The sequence below is a fragment of the Marmota flaviventris genome, chromosome 11 (assembly GCF_047511675.1).
Source record: "Marmota flaviventris isolate mMarFla1 chromosome 11, mMarFla1.hap1, whole genome shotgun sequence".
In the NCBI taxonomy this organism is placed as follows: domain Eukaryota; kingdom Metazoa; phylum Chordata; class Mammalia; order Rodentia; family Sciuridae; genus Marmota; species Marmota flaviventris.
Window position 1 is genome coordinate 17929861 of NC_092508.1, and position 16926 is coordinate 17946786.

The following is a 16926-nucleotide window of genomic DNA, read 5'->3' on the forward strand; positions in this document are numbered from 1 at the left end:
CTTGGATATCTTATTAACTGCCAAGGTCTTTATTCTTTCCAGGCCTCTCCCTGCCCACTACCTATGTGGGGCAGCCCCCAGGCAAGGGGATGACATAATGAAAGGGGCTGAGAGTGGGGCTTGGCTAGCATCCACCAAGGGCCCAACCAGAAAATGGTTCTCAGTTACTTTTTTCCTGCAGCAGAAGAGCTAGCAGGACCTTTCATAGGCTCAGCTCGGCAAGCCTTCTGGTGCTCCTGGGAGCGGCCTCCGCCTCACTTCTGCTTCTCTCTGCACTCCAGGTTGCTGTGCGCCTCCTCTCTCTGTGTACCCTGGAGGTGTGAGGGCCACAGTCCTTCTCAGCTGAGCCTCCCTCCCCAAGCCCAGGACCCTAGCACAGGCTGCAGTTGGACGGCTTCAAGCTGCGGCTCTGCGCCTGGAGCGAGGGGGAGGAGGAGGAGGAGAGAGGGTAGAAAAGTCAAGGAAAAAAGAGGAAAGGCCTCATTTCAGAACTTAGCATGGGCTGGGGTCACACTAAAAGCAAAAGGATAACCATCATCCCAGCACTCTCCAGCACTTAGGAATACCCCCTATACACAGCTTCTTACTCCCTACTAGCTCAGGGCCTCATATTTATCACACTGTCCTCATACCTGCTGCCGTTGGTATTCTGCCTCACTGGCAGATAGTGCTTGAGCTAAAGCCAAGTCTTCTTCCTCCTGAGAACTAAGAGAAACAACTTGAGTTGGATGACAGTAATATCTAAAATTCAATCATCCAGTCTGCTAGGCATCATGGTGCTGAGCACCTCTAGGTATTACTGCAGTCTTCATAGCAATCCAGGATGGATGCCAGTATTGTCCCCATTGTATAAAGACAATGAAAGAACTGGTCAAAAGTTATCTTGAGCCCAATTTCTTATTATCTTGTATTGGGTCAGAGAGGTCTCCCCTCCCTCCAGACTGAAACCTTGCCTATGTCCTACTCTCTCTCTTTCACCAGAGTAGATAGATACCTTGGGATTTGGGGTTTGGTCTCTGCCAGAGATAGTTCCAGGGCACGTTGCAGAGCCTCATCCTCACTCTACAAAGGAAGATATAAGACAAGTTTCCTTGGACATTACTCTCTACCTGGGTTTGCTTCTGTCCATCCAACCTTGCCCAACTCACCAAGCCATTCTGCAAAGTAATCACTGGAGGGACTGTCCGGGACGGAGATTGGGTTGTGGCTCTATGGCAGACATATAAGAGGCTGAGATTAGAGATGTGAAGGGGAAAAAGGGGAGGGGAGAAATGGGCAAGCCTACCTGCTGGGAGAAGTAGAGGAAGGTAAGGTCCGACTTGGGCTAGGAATGGTGCTTGCAGAAGAAGCCAGACCTTGTGATCTGGAAATGGCAGCAAGTCTGTAGGGAAACCAGTCTTGGCATTCCTCTAAGAACATGCCTTACCCAGGAAATCAGAAAATGAGTTCCTCTAGTTTGAAAAAGAAGCTAAAAGATTCCCTTGGCCAATGAGGACAGGGTTGAAGCTTCCCAATTTGTAGTAATAGAGATCGAATCAGTTGAACAATTACCCTGCCTTGCTGGTTGGGTGCCCCTCCCCAGAGCAATCATGGTCCAGTGGGTGTCGGTGCTTGATGCAGAAGTTTCGGCCACAGCGCTCACAGGTCAGTTTCATCATCTCCCGCTGCCGGCAGCCAGAGCGTTCACACTTGTTGGTGAAGATCTGAGGTGAGTTGGAAAAGTTTAAGTCTGAGATTCTACCCCTTCTCCAGCCCCATCACTGGAGTTCACTGTTTAGATTTGCAGGCACTGGTAATCCCAGCTGGATCACAGTTAACCCTTCAATCACTGACCTTGCGTTTTTGCTGTGCTGGATCAGAGCGACAGTCTCTGTCGATGTGCTCTCCCACAGCCCGGTCAGGGGGCTCCCCTCTGGCCACAGGCACAGGTACATTACACAGGGGACACACGGGTACCTGGATATCCTATAGTCAAGGGGCAGGAGTCAGTCTGTGGCCCACTCCCAGTGCAACAAATCTCTGATCCTGAAAGAACTTTGATATACCCCCCCACTAGTGCACAAGAAAACCCAATGCTCCCCAGTATTGAGCCTCAAAAAGACAATAACAGGGAAAATGTAGGGCAGATTCTGAGATTCTGAATGCATTCACCATCTGCCCCCTCTCACCCTCACGATCGCCCCCTCACCTTTTGGTAAGCGGATCCACAGTGATGCTGGGCGTAGGCCACGTGGTCTGCACAGAAGATGCCTGAGCAGGCATCGCACTTGAGCGGCAGAAAATCTGCAGGAAGTGGATCGGATTGTAGGTCTAGCAGGACCTGGCTGTCCTTTCTTCTCACTCAAGGCTGCCACTCGGGAAGAAAAACGCCACCCTATTGGCAACACACTGCACCCCTTCCCTAGTCCACTACCTTTTGCCACGCCCCCTCGCCACCGCCCCCAACTTCGAGCTCCGCCCTTCTCTGACATTGCCAGCCCCGTACCCCTCCCTTCTCACCCCACCTGCAGTCCCAAGCCCTTTTCTGCTCCGCCCGCCTCCCCGCGCGCTCCGCCTCTCACCCAAGCGCTGACAGCTCGGCTCGGAACAGTGAGCCCCAAGGTCCGGGAACTCCATTGCCGGGCCGGGCGGAGCCTGCCGGGGTAAGAAACGAGGGCTGAGCTTCCCTAGGACCCTCACTCCGGATCGGGACCACCACCCTGCACTCAGGAGGGGGCTCCCGGTCCCGCCCCTTCCTCTCCCCCTCCCAGCCAGCGTTACCAGAGCCTCTGGGCTGCCGGTCCACCGCTCCCACTCTTCCTTGGGCGCGCGCGGGCGCGATGACGTCATCACGCAGGGCGGCCCGCGTCCGGCCCGCGCAGTCTCTGGGCAGAGTCGGGAGAGAGCCATCAGAGCCCCGCCTCTCGCCGTGCAGGTCCAGGAGTTGGGTTCCAGTCTGAGGTCCGTGGGTTGCCGCGCACCGGTCTGGGATCCTGAGCTCTGCCGTAACTCCGGGAAGGATCTTTCTCAGTCCTCAGGGATGAGCGGAAGGAACGGTGACGGCGAGGACAAATGCTCTTTTGGGGACAAGGGCTGGCTGGGATAGTCTGGAATCAGGCTTTTCACAATTTGGTCTCTGGCCAGATTCTCATTCCACGCCCTCCCGCTGGCCATTTCATTCATGTCCAAGGTTTACCTACTCTTCAGGAGCTGACAGCTCTCATAATTCTTTGCAGTGCAGATCCCTCTCCAGAACTACAGATCCCTCCTCCAGGTCTCAGCTTTGATGCCTTCCTCTGAGACTTCCCTGACTCTTCTCATTCTGAGCGAGGCGCACTTTCTATGCCATCTCTCTTCCAGCATCCATAGCACCTCACTGTAATCAGCTCTGCAACCCCTGCACACATAAATATACTTGGGAGTTGGGGACCATGTCTATTCTGTGTCAGGTCCCAACACCTAACAGTGTCTGTAAGAGATTTCAGACTTGTATGTGAAGCCAAATCACTACGGAACTATTTTAAAATGCAGATTCTGGGGCCCAGAGCTTCTGAATCAGTAGGAAGCACGTGAAATAATTCATTTTATTTTTTGGTACTGGAGATTGAACCTAGGGGCACTCAACCACTGAGCCACATCCTAAACCCTTTTTATTTATTTATTTATTTTGAGACAGGGTCTTGCTAAGTTGCTTAGGGCCTCACTAAATTGCTGAGGCTGGCTTAGTACTTGGGATCTTCCTGCTTCAGCTTCCGGAGCCGCTGGGATTACTGGCTTTGGCCACCACGGCCAACACATGAAGGAGTTCTGACACAGATTACCCATGCACCACATTTGGAAAACACTAGCTAGAATATTCTTAATGTATCTGGAATGTTTCTTGAATGAAGTGTGGGCATATTAGATTGGTTGCTGCTTTTTTAGGAGCCCCAGTTTGAGTCTTTCCAACCTCAGCATACTTTGCTGCTTAACTGCCTCTGACTCCTCCTGTATGGGGTAGTTGTTTCTCTCCCTCTCTCTCTTTCTCTCTCCCTCTTTGTTGTTATTATTATTATTATTTTGGTAGTGTGAGGAATTGAGCCCAGGGCCTCACACATGCTAAGCAATCACGCTACTACTGAGAGCTATATCCTCTTCTTTTGAGTTGGTGACTCCATCCCCCCATAAATCTAGGCATGGGGATAAGTTAACAGAGGAAATAAGCTCAAGAGTTCAGTTGCCCTCCAGAATGGAGAGATAAGCTAGGCTACAATTGAAAGTGAGGGCGAGGCCAGGTGGCGAATGCCTGTAATCCTGGTGGCTTGGGAGGCTGAGGCAGGAGGATCTCAAGTATAAAGCCAGCTTCAGCAACCAGCAAGGTACTAAGCAATTCATTGAGACCCTGTCTCTAAAATAAAATAGAAAATAGGGCTGGGGATGTGGCTCAATGGTCGAGTGCCTTTGGGGCTTAGCGTAACACACTTGCCTGGCATGTGTGAGGCACTTGGTTTGATTTTCAGCACCACATATAAATAAATAAAATAAAGGTCTATCAGCAACTAAAAAAAAAAAAAAAAAGAAAGAAAGAAAAGACAAAGAAAATGAGGAACCAGTCTCTTAGTCTTTAGTCTTTCAGAAATGCTGAGGCTGTGCTTTGAAGTGGACTCATGGCCCCTGTCCACTGTAGCAGCAGCTAAAGTCAGAAATGGGTCTGGCAGATATGACTGCTGCATCTAGCCAATGAGATTCATGAAGATATGACAACTACAACTAAAAAATAAATACTTAAAAAAAAAAAGATTGAACCTGTAACATACAAGCCATCTGCCATATAACCACACTGTCATAGGAACCAAGAACCAGGAAAAAAGACTTTTTTTGAGGTGGGTACCAGGGATTGAACTCAGGCACTTGACCCCTGTGCCACATTCCCAGCCCTACATTGTATTTTATTTAGAGACAGGGTCTCACTGAGTTGCTTAGTGCCTTGCTTTTGCTGAGGCTGGGTTTGACCTCAGATCCTCCTGTCTCAGCCTCCCATGCCGATGGGATTACAGGCGTTTGCCACTGTGCCCAGCTGGAAAAGAGACTCTTATCTACAATACCTCTGACTAATGGGACACTTGAGCTCCATAAAAAAAAAAAAAAAAAAAAAAGTTGATATTGTAGCTTACACCCATGGATTTAAGTCATGTAATTATGTGACTCTTTTTTCTCCTCTCAAAGTCTATGAACAAAGTATGGCTAACCGCCATCACTCACTGATTTCACTTGTTTCTTTTAAGATTGTTACAAGTCATTTCACTAGATTAATCCTATTGCTCAAGATTTGTCAGAATCTCTGGTCACAACTTGAAGTCAAAGCTAATGACATGTTGGAGACTCTATCCAGGTGTGCACTTAAGGGTCCTCTGCGGGGATTCAGCTTTGGCACCAGCCCCTTAAAAGGACAATTTCTAGGCTGGGGTTGTCACTCAGTGGTAAAGTGCTTGCCTGGCATGTGTGAGGCACTGGGTTAGATCCTTAGCACCACATAAAAATAAATAAATAAAGATTATGTTCATCTACAACTAAAAAATATTTTTTTAAAAAAGAGAACAGTTACTGAAGAGCTCAGTGTTCATAAATTCTGAGAGTACCATTTATGAAATTCAGCATCCATTCTTTTAGATTAAAACATGAAATTGGTAATATTTGACCATTTTTATACTTAAATTGTTTTCCCAATGTGGTTTAACTAATCTACGCATCATATGTTACTGACAAGAATTATTTTTTCTGACCTATCTAATCTTCAGCCTGCTAGGTGTCAGAGTGCAGACATAAAAGCAAACACTCTCTGTGTGGAAGTGTGATTTAAAGTCCATTGGGGCTGGGATTGTGGCTCAGCGGTAGAGCGCTCGCCTAGCATGGGTGGGGCCCGGGTTCGATCCTCAGCACCACATAAAAATAAAGGCATTGTGTTGTGTCCATCTACACCTAAAAAAATAAATATAAAAAAAAAAAAGTCCGTGCACCATGGGGTTGGGGATGTAGCTCAGTGTCAGAGCTCTTGCCTAGCATGCATAAAGCCCTGGGTTCAATTCCCAGTACTGTAAAATAAATAAATAAAAATCAGATATACTAAATGTCTATGTACTTTATCCTCAGACATTTAACTAACAGGGCAAAAGAAGAGGGTACTAGGTAGGATATATGTTAAACTGCTATAAAAGAAACTCAAAATAACAAGAGCTAAACAACAAACAAGTTTAATTTCTTGCTTGTGTAATAATCCAGGGCTGGTATGACAATATCTGTCAGGAACCCAGGTGCCTCCTATTTTGTTACTACTCCATCCCTATGATTGTTTTTGTACCTGTGGTTCTAGATAAGGAAGCAGAATGGGCGGCGGGGGTGGGGGGGTGCAGGGAGGACACACTTCTTCCATTTAAGGGCCTGACCCTAAGTCTGCATTAATCACTTCTGCACATCTTGCACTGGCCAGTGTTTAGTTGATATGATCTACCTGGCTCCAGGGAAGTAGGAAATAGAGTCTTTAACTAAGTGGCCTCATGCCCAGGTAAAATTTCAATGATTGTGTCAGTGAAGGAAAACAGAGTTGGGAGACAACTAGTGTCATAAAGGCATCTAAAGAATGACTTTTATGCTATGTAGACCATCCTAAATTTGAAATAATAAGACGGGTGTTAGGTCATGTAAAGTCACACAGCAGCCAAAATTGTGAAAGGCATTTATGTTAGCTCATGTTTTTTGAGGATAAGAACAACAGGATTCAGTGCCACTTTGTCAATATCCTACTGTGGCACACTGTGTACCCAGCAACCACTTCCCAGCTCCCTCCCTTAAGGATAAAACACTGATTTTAATCATCATACACCAAGCATTGATGTTTTGCAACTCTCTTTACAGCCCCAGTGATGTCTTTAAATGATTTAAGTTAGTGTTGTTTAAGCTTTTTTAACCATTACCCATATTAGGAATTGCATTTTATTTCCAACACACACACAGACACACACACACACAAACACACACATGCATGGTCATGAAATTAGTACTTGACCTTATGTTTGATAAAAATGCTGGTTGCTATACACTGTTGACTTCCCATCTCACCTTCCCATTAATGAGTTGCAACCTGTAGTTTGAAGAAAAAAAATGTTCTAAGCCAAAACTGCCCTCATTCCCCATGGGTAAAGCATATGGGTATGAAAGAAAAAAATACTGCAAGCTTTCTCTCTCTCTCTCTCTCTCTCTCTCTCTCTCTCCCCCTCCCACCCCCCTCAGGTGCTAGGAATCAAACACATGCTGTACCACTGAGCCATACACCCAGTCCTTTGTTTTAATAAACAAATATTAGATTTTACATAATTATTTTCAAGTCAAACTGTGATCAGCTGGATTCAAGAACTGCACTTCTTCATTTGTTTATCTTAACATTCGTCAGCAGCTTTAGAACTGAAGGCTTCCCGTTGGGGGACCTTGGAATGGAGCAGACATAATAAAGTCAAACACTGCCCCTCTCCCTGCTCCAGGCTACCAACGCACAGATAATCAAAGGCTTGGAGAACTTGAAAACAAAATTGTTTGCAGCTCTCTCTTGAGTATAAGCCAGAATTGTTTTTTTCCAGTGCTGGGGATCAACTAAGGGCTTCACACATTCTAGGCAAGCACCCCAAGCACTCTGCTACTGAGCTACATCCCCTTCTCCAGAGCCAGAATATTTTATCTTCCATAATTTACCTCACCTCAGAGATCCCATGACCACCAAAGAGAGTGAAGGTCTCACATATCTCTTCTCTGGCAAAACATTTTCTGACTAATGGGTTGTAGTCCAGATAGCTATTTGCTTTGACTAAGAGCCCAGGGTGCTCACCTGTAATCCCAGCGGCTCTGGAGGCTGAGGCAGCAGGATCTCAAGCTAAAGGCCAGCCTCAGAAACTTAGCAAGAACCCAAGCAACTTAACAAAAGCTTGTCTCAAAATAAAAAGGGAAAAGTGTTTGTGGGGGTGTGGCTCAGAGGTAAAGCACCCCTAGGTTCAATCCCTAGTACCAAAAAACAAACAAAAACTCCAAGCCTTTCTCACTGGATGTTACTGACTTCCCCAGATTTAAGAAGAATGATGCACAAACCAAAGTCTCCATTTCCCAATACACAGTTTAGATTTCATTTCCTTGCCTCCTGAAGAAAGGAATAAAGGAGGACACTGAGGGAAATCCAATAACATTTTGCAATTTTTGCAGCTGTTCCAAAAGATATCAATTAACAATTGAACAGTGCTTAAGTCTCTTTTATTGTAGATCAACAAAGCATACCCAGACCTGCTAAGCAGCTTTGTGCACTAGTTCTGGATAACTGACCTGCAGTCTCTTTCTCGAACAACAGACATCAGCTTCTCTACAAATAAGCAGGTGCAGTCATGGCCAAACATCTCTTATTTCAGCCTCAGCAGGTTTAAAGTAGACAAGGTCAATGTGAGGATGGCCAGCAAGGTTGTCTTGGCCCCAGTCCTACACATACTGAGCCTTGAGATTAGGTTACTTGCTTCTGGAATTAGGATCTGAACCCAGGTTTTTGTATTGACATAAACCCTATGGTCTTTCTATTATACAACATCATCTCCCGAAAATCTATTCTTTTAACTTTCTGAACAACTGGAAGAGGACGTGTAAGTTATGATTTTCCTAAAGTGTAGAAAATCACTTCATGGGTTATCAATAATCAAACACCTACCAGCAGAAGGTACTTAAATATCTAAGTGAGATAACCAGGATGGGGAAGCTCTTTGATTGGAGCTGACTTCAGGTCCCAGGAGATTAATAGGGCAGCATGGCTGTGCCTCTGCTGAGGTCTGCCTTGCTTTCTGGGGTGTGATATACAGTCTTTGTGACAATATTCAGTCATTTGTCCTCAGGTGCCCTAGCTCTCTAGGGAATTAATTTAGACTCCTACTTTAAGCAAATAGTTCAAATTCATCTGACTTTACAGGCTACAAAGTGATTTTGAATGTTCAATTCAACCCAAATGTTATATTAGGCCTTGGGCATAGGGAAAGCAGATAATTTATGATCCTTGGTTCCAAGTCATTCAGCTTATGTTAATATAGACACAGAAACAACTAATTCAAAGTGAGGTGGTCCTGTGTCTGTCATCCTAACTATTAGGGAGGCTGAAGCCTGAGAATCACAAGTTCAAGACTAGCCTCTGCTACTTAGTAAGACCCTGTCTCAAAATTAAAATTTTTAGAAAGAGCTAGGGATGTAGCACTTGCTTAGGATGTGCAGGGTCCTGGGTTCAGTGCCCAGTACTGGGGAGAAAAAAGTGAGACATGCATAATGCAGTGGTTTTCAAATGTTTTCAACCTTAGCTAGGAGTGATGACACACCTGTAATCCCAGATACTTGAGAAGCTGAGGCAAGAGGATCACAGGTTCAAGGCCAGCCTGGGCAATTTAGTGATAACATCTCAAAATAAAATAAAAAGGGCTGGGAGGAAGGTAGCTCAGAGGTAAAATGCTCCCAGGTTTAATGCCCAGTACTGCCAAAAAAAAAAAAAAAAAACTGTTTTCAACCTTGACCCACAGTAAGATAAACAGTTTACATGTCCTACCAATATAAATATAAATGTTGCTTAATGTCTACTGAATTAATTTATGACCCACTGATTTCATGACCCCCAGTGTGAAAACTATACTCTAATAGATATGCAGAAGGTTATGGGACATAAATGGGAGCAAGTAATGCCCCGAAATGAGGATGGGAGAACACAGTGAGTGTTCTGCATGAAGACAAGATGACAAAAGTATTCTGGCAGGAGGAAGGGGATGCAAGAACTTTCCAAATGTTATAGCTCATCCTCACATATAGAGCAGAGAGAAACCTGGTCCACGAAGGTGGCAGATAAATATTCTGATAAATATGGCCAATTGAATGTAGATATTTTATGTGTGCTTCCTCCCCAGTCCACATCGAAATGTTAGGAAAGGAGTAAGAAGAACAGAAATGAAACAATCCAGGGAAATATGACAAGACCATTTTAGAAGCTGGAAAGCTAATCAAAGAGGGATAACTGATTGGGGAATCTAAGGACACTGAACCCTAAGTATCAAGCCAGTGTAGACAGAGGAATTGGAGTGGTGGGAAGTCTCAGGAACTGGGAATATAACACCTGTGAAGGTGGGCTGGGAGGAAGGGGCTGAAAACAGAAGGGTGTTTAAAGTTTGTCTTAGTCTTGTGTTCTAATAACACAATACACTGAGTAAATTATGGAGAGGTTTATTTTGGTTTATATTTCTGGCTCAAATTTGAGGGACCCACATCTGGTAATGCCCTTTTAAAAAAATATTTAATTTTTAGTTTTAAGTGGACACAATATCTTCATTTTACAATATGTGGTGCTGAGGAATGAACTCAGTGTGGTAATGCCTTTCTTGCTGGCAGAGTCCCGAGGCTGTGAGAGACAGGAAGCACAGGAAAGACCAAACTGGCTTTTATACAGGCCTCCTCTTATTTTTTTTTTTATTGTACACATAAATTTAATAATAGGTTTACACAGAATGCTAAGAGCATTTTTCTTCACACCTCACAGAGGCGTGAAAAATACAGACTTTCTATTAATATTCATACCCACAGTACATCCAAATCTAACTCCTAAATAGATGCATTACAATTTGCTTAGAATTTAAGGGCTTAATGGCAAAACTCAGAGGAGGAAAGAATATATAAATTTATTTTACATAACTGGCTGAAAAATAAATTTGAGAGATAGTAAATAAAATTTAATATGGTCTCATATGCCCTGAAGAAGGTGGTGCCCGACTGGGAGGGGTAATCACTATGCCCAAATAATCTCCTATTTGGAACTTATGCAACTGCAACGTCATGAAATTGTCAGTCCTCTTCCTGCCTGACATGGTGCTGCCACTCTCCTTGATAGCCAGGTCTTTTAAGATCCATAAAAACAATTGCAAAATTGAAATGTGTTCCCTTCTTTTTAGCTTCTGGGTAGACTTCTTTTACTAATCAAGTCAGTTCTTTCAAAGTTTCATCCGTTCAAGTATAAATCTGCAGCTCACTGGAGGGTACATTTCTGCGGGAGAATTCATCCATTCGGTGGTGGCCGCCTTGTTACTGGTGGTCAAGACTCAAAGTAGCAACGGGCATGTCTTCTCTGGGTCAGTTGGCTTCTCTGGCTATTTCTTAATTTCCTCCTGGGTAAAGCGTGATTCGCCATCTTCCGAAGGCTGAAGGGCCTGTGAGACGCTCGCCTCTGGCAGCCAGCATGTGTACCAGCAGACCCACTCTTGAGATAACCCATTTAATGAATGGATGGATTTATCTATTCAGGAGAACAGAGCCTGTTTTAGTCAATTTTGTGTGCCTTGACCAAAATACCCAACAAGAACAACTAAAAAGAGGAAAAGTTTATTTGGAGCTGTGTCACCAGCGCTTATTATTGATTCAGTCTGAGATGCAGTTAGATTTAATCAAACCCATTTTATTGATGTTCATCACACTTAAGACACATCCTAATTCTAAGTCCTAACTGAGTCTACACCCAAGGGTCCCAGATGCTCACTTGTGACGTGTCTTAGGTCCGGGTCTCTGGAACTCAATCTGGGCTGAAGGGGTCTGGTGCAGGGAGTACAACAGCAACAGGCCTTCTCTCTCAGTCTAGGTCCTGTTAGTCCTGTCGCCCCCCCAGAAGTCTGGGTTTTTAAATCCTAGTTCACTTGTGCTTGCAGCTGATAATTGGGTGAGGTCTGGGGTGTACACCCTGGGTGTAGACTCTTACATCACTAACTTAAGTCTAAGTTCTGCAGTTTATCTAAGTTTTGCAGTTCACCTTATATCATGGGCACATTGCTTATAGTCTTTTATCCAACACACACACACACACACACACACACACACACTAATTAATAGAACCAACAGTCAATAATCCTTTAATATTTCTGGTATTCATATCAGGCTGACATTTTCAGAGGTCTCAGTCCATAGATGACCCACTCCATTGCTCTACCCAAGATGTAGCACATCATGGGGAAGGAGCCCAGGAGAGTAAAGATGTTCTACTTATGTTGGGTTCAGGGAAACAGAGAAAGAGGGCATCCTTTCAAGGTATCTGCCCAGAGACCCACTTCCTCCAACCATGCCCAACCTTATAAGAGTTACCACCCAATCAGTCCATTCAAACTAGGATGGACTGATTAGGTTACAGATTTCATAATGTGATCAATTCATCTCTGAGTATTCCTGCATTAACACAGGAGTTTTGGGAGCTTATATCCAACCATGAGAGAGCCCTAATTAGCTGGTAAGGATCCTACTTGACCCTATTCATAGTATCTCATAATAGGGATTAAATTTCTTCCCCCGCCCCTTTCTCTCTCTTGCTGGGAACCAAGCCCAGGGCCTTGCCCATTTAGGCAAGTGATTTACCACTTGTACCCCCAATAAGGATTTAATTTCAGCATAAGTTTCAGAAGGGACAAACCATATTCAGACTGTAGTATAGTCTGTCTAATGAGCACTTAGATTCTCAGATTCCCTCCTCTAGCTTAGAAAACAGGTTATTTCTCCCTCCTACCCCCAAAGAAGGCAGGAGGCATACTCTCTGCACAGAGTAAACCAGACGGGGCTCCTTGGATGAGTGAGGGTGGACAGGAAGAGAAAACACAGCCTCCTTTCACCTGGCTTCAGAGCACTGCCACCCAAGCTGGAGACTGGGGAATTCTTCTCTGGGGAGCTGCCAGACAAAGAGAAAAGATTCATGGATACTGGCATTGGGGGTTCTCAACAAAATGGTTGTCTCTATCACATCTCCCTGCAGGGAAGATGCTGAAAAAAACAAGTTGGAGAGAACATTCAGTTGGCCTTTAGTTGTTTTTTTTTGTTTGTTTGTTTGTTTGTTTGTTTTTTCCTTTTTCTTCCTTCTTTTCTTTTTGGGGTGCTGGGGATCAAGCCCAGGATTCAAATGCAGTAAGCATTCTGTCACTGACCTACATCCCCAGCCCTCAGTTGTCTTTAAAGAAGTGCCTCTGCTTAAGTATAAAGGAGGAAACCAGGGTTTGAGGTAAGTCTACTATGAAAGAGATCAAAGTCAAGAAACAGGGGCTGGAGTTGTGGTTCATAGGTAGAGTTCTTGCCTGGCATGTGTGAGGCCTGGGTTTGAGCCTCAGTACCACATATAAATAAAGAAAACAAAAAAATCCATTTCAACTAAAAAATATATTTTAAAAAAGTCAACAAACAAATGGGGGAGGGGACCAGCAAAATGCAGGAAATGCTAAAATATAACTATTATAATAATGATGATAAATATAACATTAATAATTAACATAATATCTTCAGAGAGCAGATTTTTCACCTAACACCCAGGATCAAGAAACTATAAAAAGGGATACTCAGAAGATAAGGAAAGCTCTTATCAATGAAAAATTCAGAAGAATGGTTGCAATGTAAATTTTATGTTAAATAATTTTTTAGTTGTAGAGGGACACAATACCTTTATTTTATTTATTTATTTTTATATGGTGCTGAGGATCAAACCCAGTGCTTCACAGGTGCTAGACAAGTGCTCTACCACTGAGCCACAACCCCGGTCCCTGCAATGTAAATCTGAGAAAATATTTTAGAAAACAGAACAAAAATACAAAGAAATGGGAAAATATATATCAGAAAACTAGATTATTGGTCCAGGGATTTCAAAATTTTGTCAATAGTAATGGCAGAAAGAAAATGGATGAGAGAGAAATTAAAAAATAAAAAAACAAGAGTCTAGAAAACCATAAGGAGAGCTACTAACAGAAGAGAGAAGTCCTGCAGTGAGGGACATCCAGACATTTTTTTCTTTAATTTTTCCTCCCAGTACTGGGTATTGGATCCAAGGGTACTCTACCTCTGAGCTATATTTCCAACCTTTTAAAAATATTTTATTATATTTATTTTTATTTGTTTTTTTAGATATACATAACAATAGCATTATGTTGAATGTTATATTATAAATGCATGGAATATAACTTATTCTAATTAGAATTTACTTTATTTTATTTTGAAACAGGGTCTTGCTCAATTGCCCAGGCTGGTCTTGAATTTGAGATTCTCCTTTTCAGCTTCCCGGAACAATGGGGTTACGGAGGTATGCCACCACTGCACCTGGCTTGGATTTTTTTATGTTCTGTGACATGAAACTTTAATATCTGAGTATTCCCACCTGTATGGTCCTTGCTTAGCATCTAGATTGCCATCTTAAGTGACAGCCACCATTTTAAGAAAAATTTCGCTTTCCTACCCAAGGGCATTCTGAGAAAGGCTCACTACTCCCTCATGCTTACCCAACCCTTCACCTCCCGCATTGGGACCCGCCCAGCTCTAATCTCTGAGCCTGCCCCCTGAAAGTCCTGAATCCCAAGCCTGTTTGGTCTCTTTCTGTCTATGGAGAGATGTGCCTTTATTTGTCTGACAAATAATATCTTGTGTGTATCTCTGCCTGATTTCCGTCTTTCATTTGTTGCTCGCCCATCTCCCGGTTCTTTGCTTTCTTTTCACAACCTTCTCCCTCCAAGAAGATGAGGCATTGTGTTTCTGGCAGCTTCAGGCCTTGTACTGATGAGAGCCCCAATGGGTTGATCTGGGAATCTGAGAAAGTAGAGCTTGAATCATATAAATTGGAAAGGACTGATTTAAATATGAAAGTGAAGGACGGATTTGGAAGACTGGGATACAGCTTAGTGTAGAGCACTTTGCTTGCCCAGGATGCTTAAGACCATGAGTTCCATACCCCAGCAAAGCAACCAGGTACAAGTGCGCGCGCATGCGCGCGCGCACACACACACACACACACACACACACACACACTTTGGAAGATTGCAGAAGAAAGGGTTGACTTGGAGAAGGGAGACAAACAGATGAAATTCGGAGACTTTCTGGGAGACAAAAAATGGAGGAATGGTATTGTGTTGCTTGAGGCAGTGGGAGAAAAATGGGGGGAAAGAATGGGGAGAAATTCAGTGTTTCAGGCTTTTTGCACGATTTTATTAAAGTGTGTCAGTGCTTTTCAGTGTTCCAGGACTATTAGATTGTAAGACTATGTTGAGCCTGGCTTCCAGGAAGCTTGTTTGCAACTTCAAGTAGGTTGCAGGAAATGGGGGCATGGCTTGTCCTGGATGGTTCCCTTGTTTTCACTGGATGAATAGGCCAGGGTGCAGTCTTTCACTCAAACCCCACACTGTCTGAAAGGTCTCCTATTAAGAGAAGCAAAGCTACCTGGACCCTCTTTCCAATACACTCCCTATCGTTCATTGGGAATCTGTCTTCAAGGAGTTCAAGTCTTCCTTGCATTCTACCCAGGTCCCCAAACCTTGTTTTCACATGTCAAATGCATGCTCCACTTCCCAGTCTTACCTCCTGAAAGGCTTATTGGTTGCTTCTGTTTTCCCTTATCCAGGATTAGCCTCATCCTTAATTAAGCTGAGGTGGTCCCTGGACATGCAATCCATCTGGACTCCTTCCCCTGCCTTGGGGCTAGACACCTGTACTTTCCAGGGGCCTGCTATTAGCTTCCCTGACCTTGGTCTTGAAGAGTGAGTCAAGAGTTGACCAGGTGGTGGGGCTGGGGATGTGGCTCAAGCGGTAGCGCGCTCACCTGGCATGCGTGCGGCCCGGGTTCGATCCTCAGCACTACATACAAACAATGATGTTGTGTCCGCCGAAAAAAACTAAAAAGAGTTGGCCAGGTGGAAAGTAAAGTGCAAATGCCAAAGAGGAAGAATAAGAATTACTATAGTTGCTCTGTGGTTCAAATATATAATTAGGGGAGGAAATGGGGAAAGACATTAATAGATATGGAAAATGAAGAATCCCCAAAATAATGTGGCTGAGAAAAGGGGAGTAAAAAAGAAAGCCATGCACTGACAGCTTTCATCTCCCAAGACAAATGTTTCCCTGGTGCTAATTGCAGGCAGGAAGGAGATGTCTCATCACACTAAGGTGATAGCCTCTGAGGGGCATTGACCTTTCTTGGAGTAAATTCTCTCCAGATGTAAAGCATAGACCCCTGACCCAAGAACTCAAATTACTAAGCACTCAAACTGACCCCTTCACTAATTGATAGAACAAGCCCAAATTCCTGAGTGCCCAAGAAAACTGATATGCTCACTAGACTACTTCTCAGGATAACCTATATAAGCCCAGTCCCTTCCTTTGTTCAATGGCTCATTTTCCACCATTCCCATAGGTGTCATCCCATTCCTGAATAAAGGCTGAAATGATCTGTGAAGTTTGCGTCCAGCCTGGTCTCATTGTGCCTGGTCTCATTGTTCTAACAAGCTGATCATCTAGGTAATTTTCATATTATTTTGAAATGTATGTTTATAAACATCTGTTTACAGGTGGCACAACAAGGCTTCAGATGCACCTCTTGATTCCAAGTTTAGTGGTCTTTCTATATAGTTTAATTTAGATCAGTAGTTCTTAACCAAGGGCAATTTTGCCTCCAGTGAACATTTGGCTGTCACAATAAGAGCACGGGCTAGAGGGTGCTACCAGCTTCTACTGGGTGGCAATCTGTCAAAGATGTGGATAAGTATTCTATAATGAAAAGGAAAGCTGCCACCACGACCACCAAAGAATTATCTGTCTCAAAACATAATAGAATTGATGCATTAAAGCCCTGATTTAGATGAAGTTTAAATCTAGAACTATTCTAGCTGGTATTCTATAGGTGGTAACACCTGTAGTTCCACCTACTCGGGAGGCTGAGCAGGTAGGATCCCTTGGGCTCCCAAGTAGGACACCAGCCTGGGCCACATAGCTGAGACCTCTAAAACAAAACAAAACAAAAACTATAGCTAATCTGAGTTCAAATCCCAGTGCCAATAATTCCTAGCTGCCTGAGATTAAAACTCAGAACACAATGACTTTACTGGCATCTCAGTATTTATTTTACATAAAACAGCTACTTATTTA

The 16926-nt window shown here is 43.9% G+C and overlaps 1 protein-coding gene across 3 annotated transcripts; it reads right to left on the reverse strand.

Annotated features, from left to right (window-relative positions):
- Positions 1-6: 6 nt before the first annotated feature.
- On the reverse strand, positions 7-2824 carry Zfand2b (zinc finger AN1-type containing 2B). 3 transcript variants are annotated; one of them, XM_027941857.2, is made up of 10 exons: positions 2761-2824; positions 2562-2634; positions 2189-2283; positions 1834-1965; positions 1552-1703; positions 1286-1381; positions 1149-1209; positions 995-1062; positions 633-705; positions 7-311 (listed from the first exon to the last, which is right to left on the reverse strand). In XM_027941857.2, the coding sequence occupies exons 2-10, from the start codon at positions 2614-2616 to the stop codon at positions 255-257; spliced, it is 789 nt and encodes a 262-aa protein (XP_027797658.1). In that variant the 5' UTR covers positions 2617-2634; positions 2761-2824; the 3' UTR covers positions 7-254. The 3 variants fall into 3 exon arrangements, with proteins under 3 accessions (XP_027797658.1, XP_027797659.1, XP_027797660.1); XM_027941858.2 differs by having other exon boundaries at positions 7-415; XM_027941859.2 differs by lacking the exon at positions 1286-1381.
- Positions 2825-16926: the final 14102 nt, after the last annotated feature.

What these genes read in the sequence shown, in the direction of transcription:
- Zfand2b (XM_027941857.2), bottom strand. Translation starts at nt 2,616, where the DNA reads ATGGAGTTCCCGGACCTTGGGGCTCACTGTTCCGAGCCGAGCTGTCAG. An exon ending in CACCCAACCAGCAAGGCAGG is followed by an intron (nt 1,382 to 1,551) that starts GTAATTGTTCAA and finishes GTTTCCCTACAG; the next exon opens with ACTTGCTGCCATTTCCAGAT. An exon ending in TCCTCTACTTCTCCCAGCAG is followed by an intron (nt 1,210 to 1,285) that starts GTAGGCTTGCCC and finishes TGTCTGCCATAG; the next exon opens with AGCCACAACCCAATCTCCGT.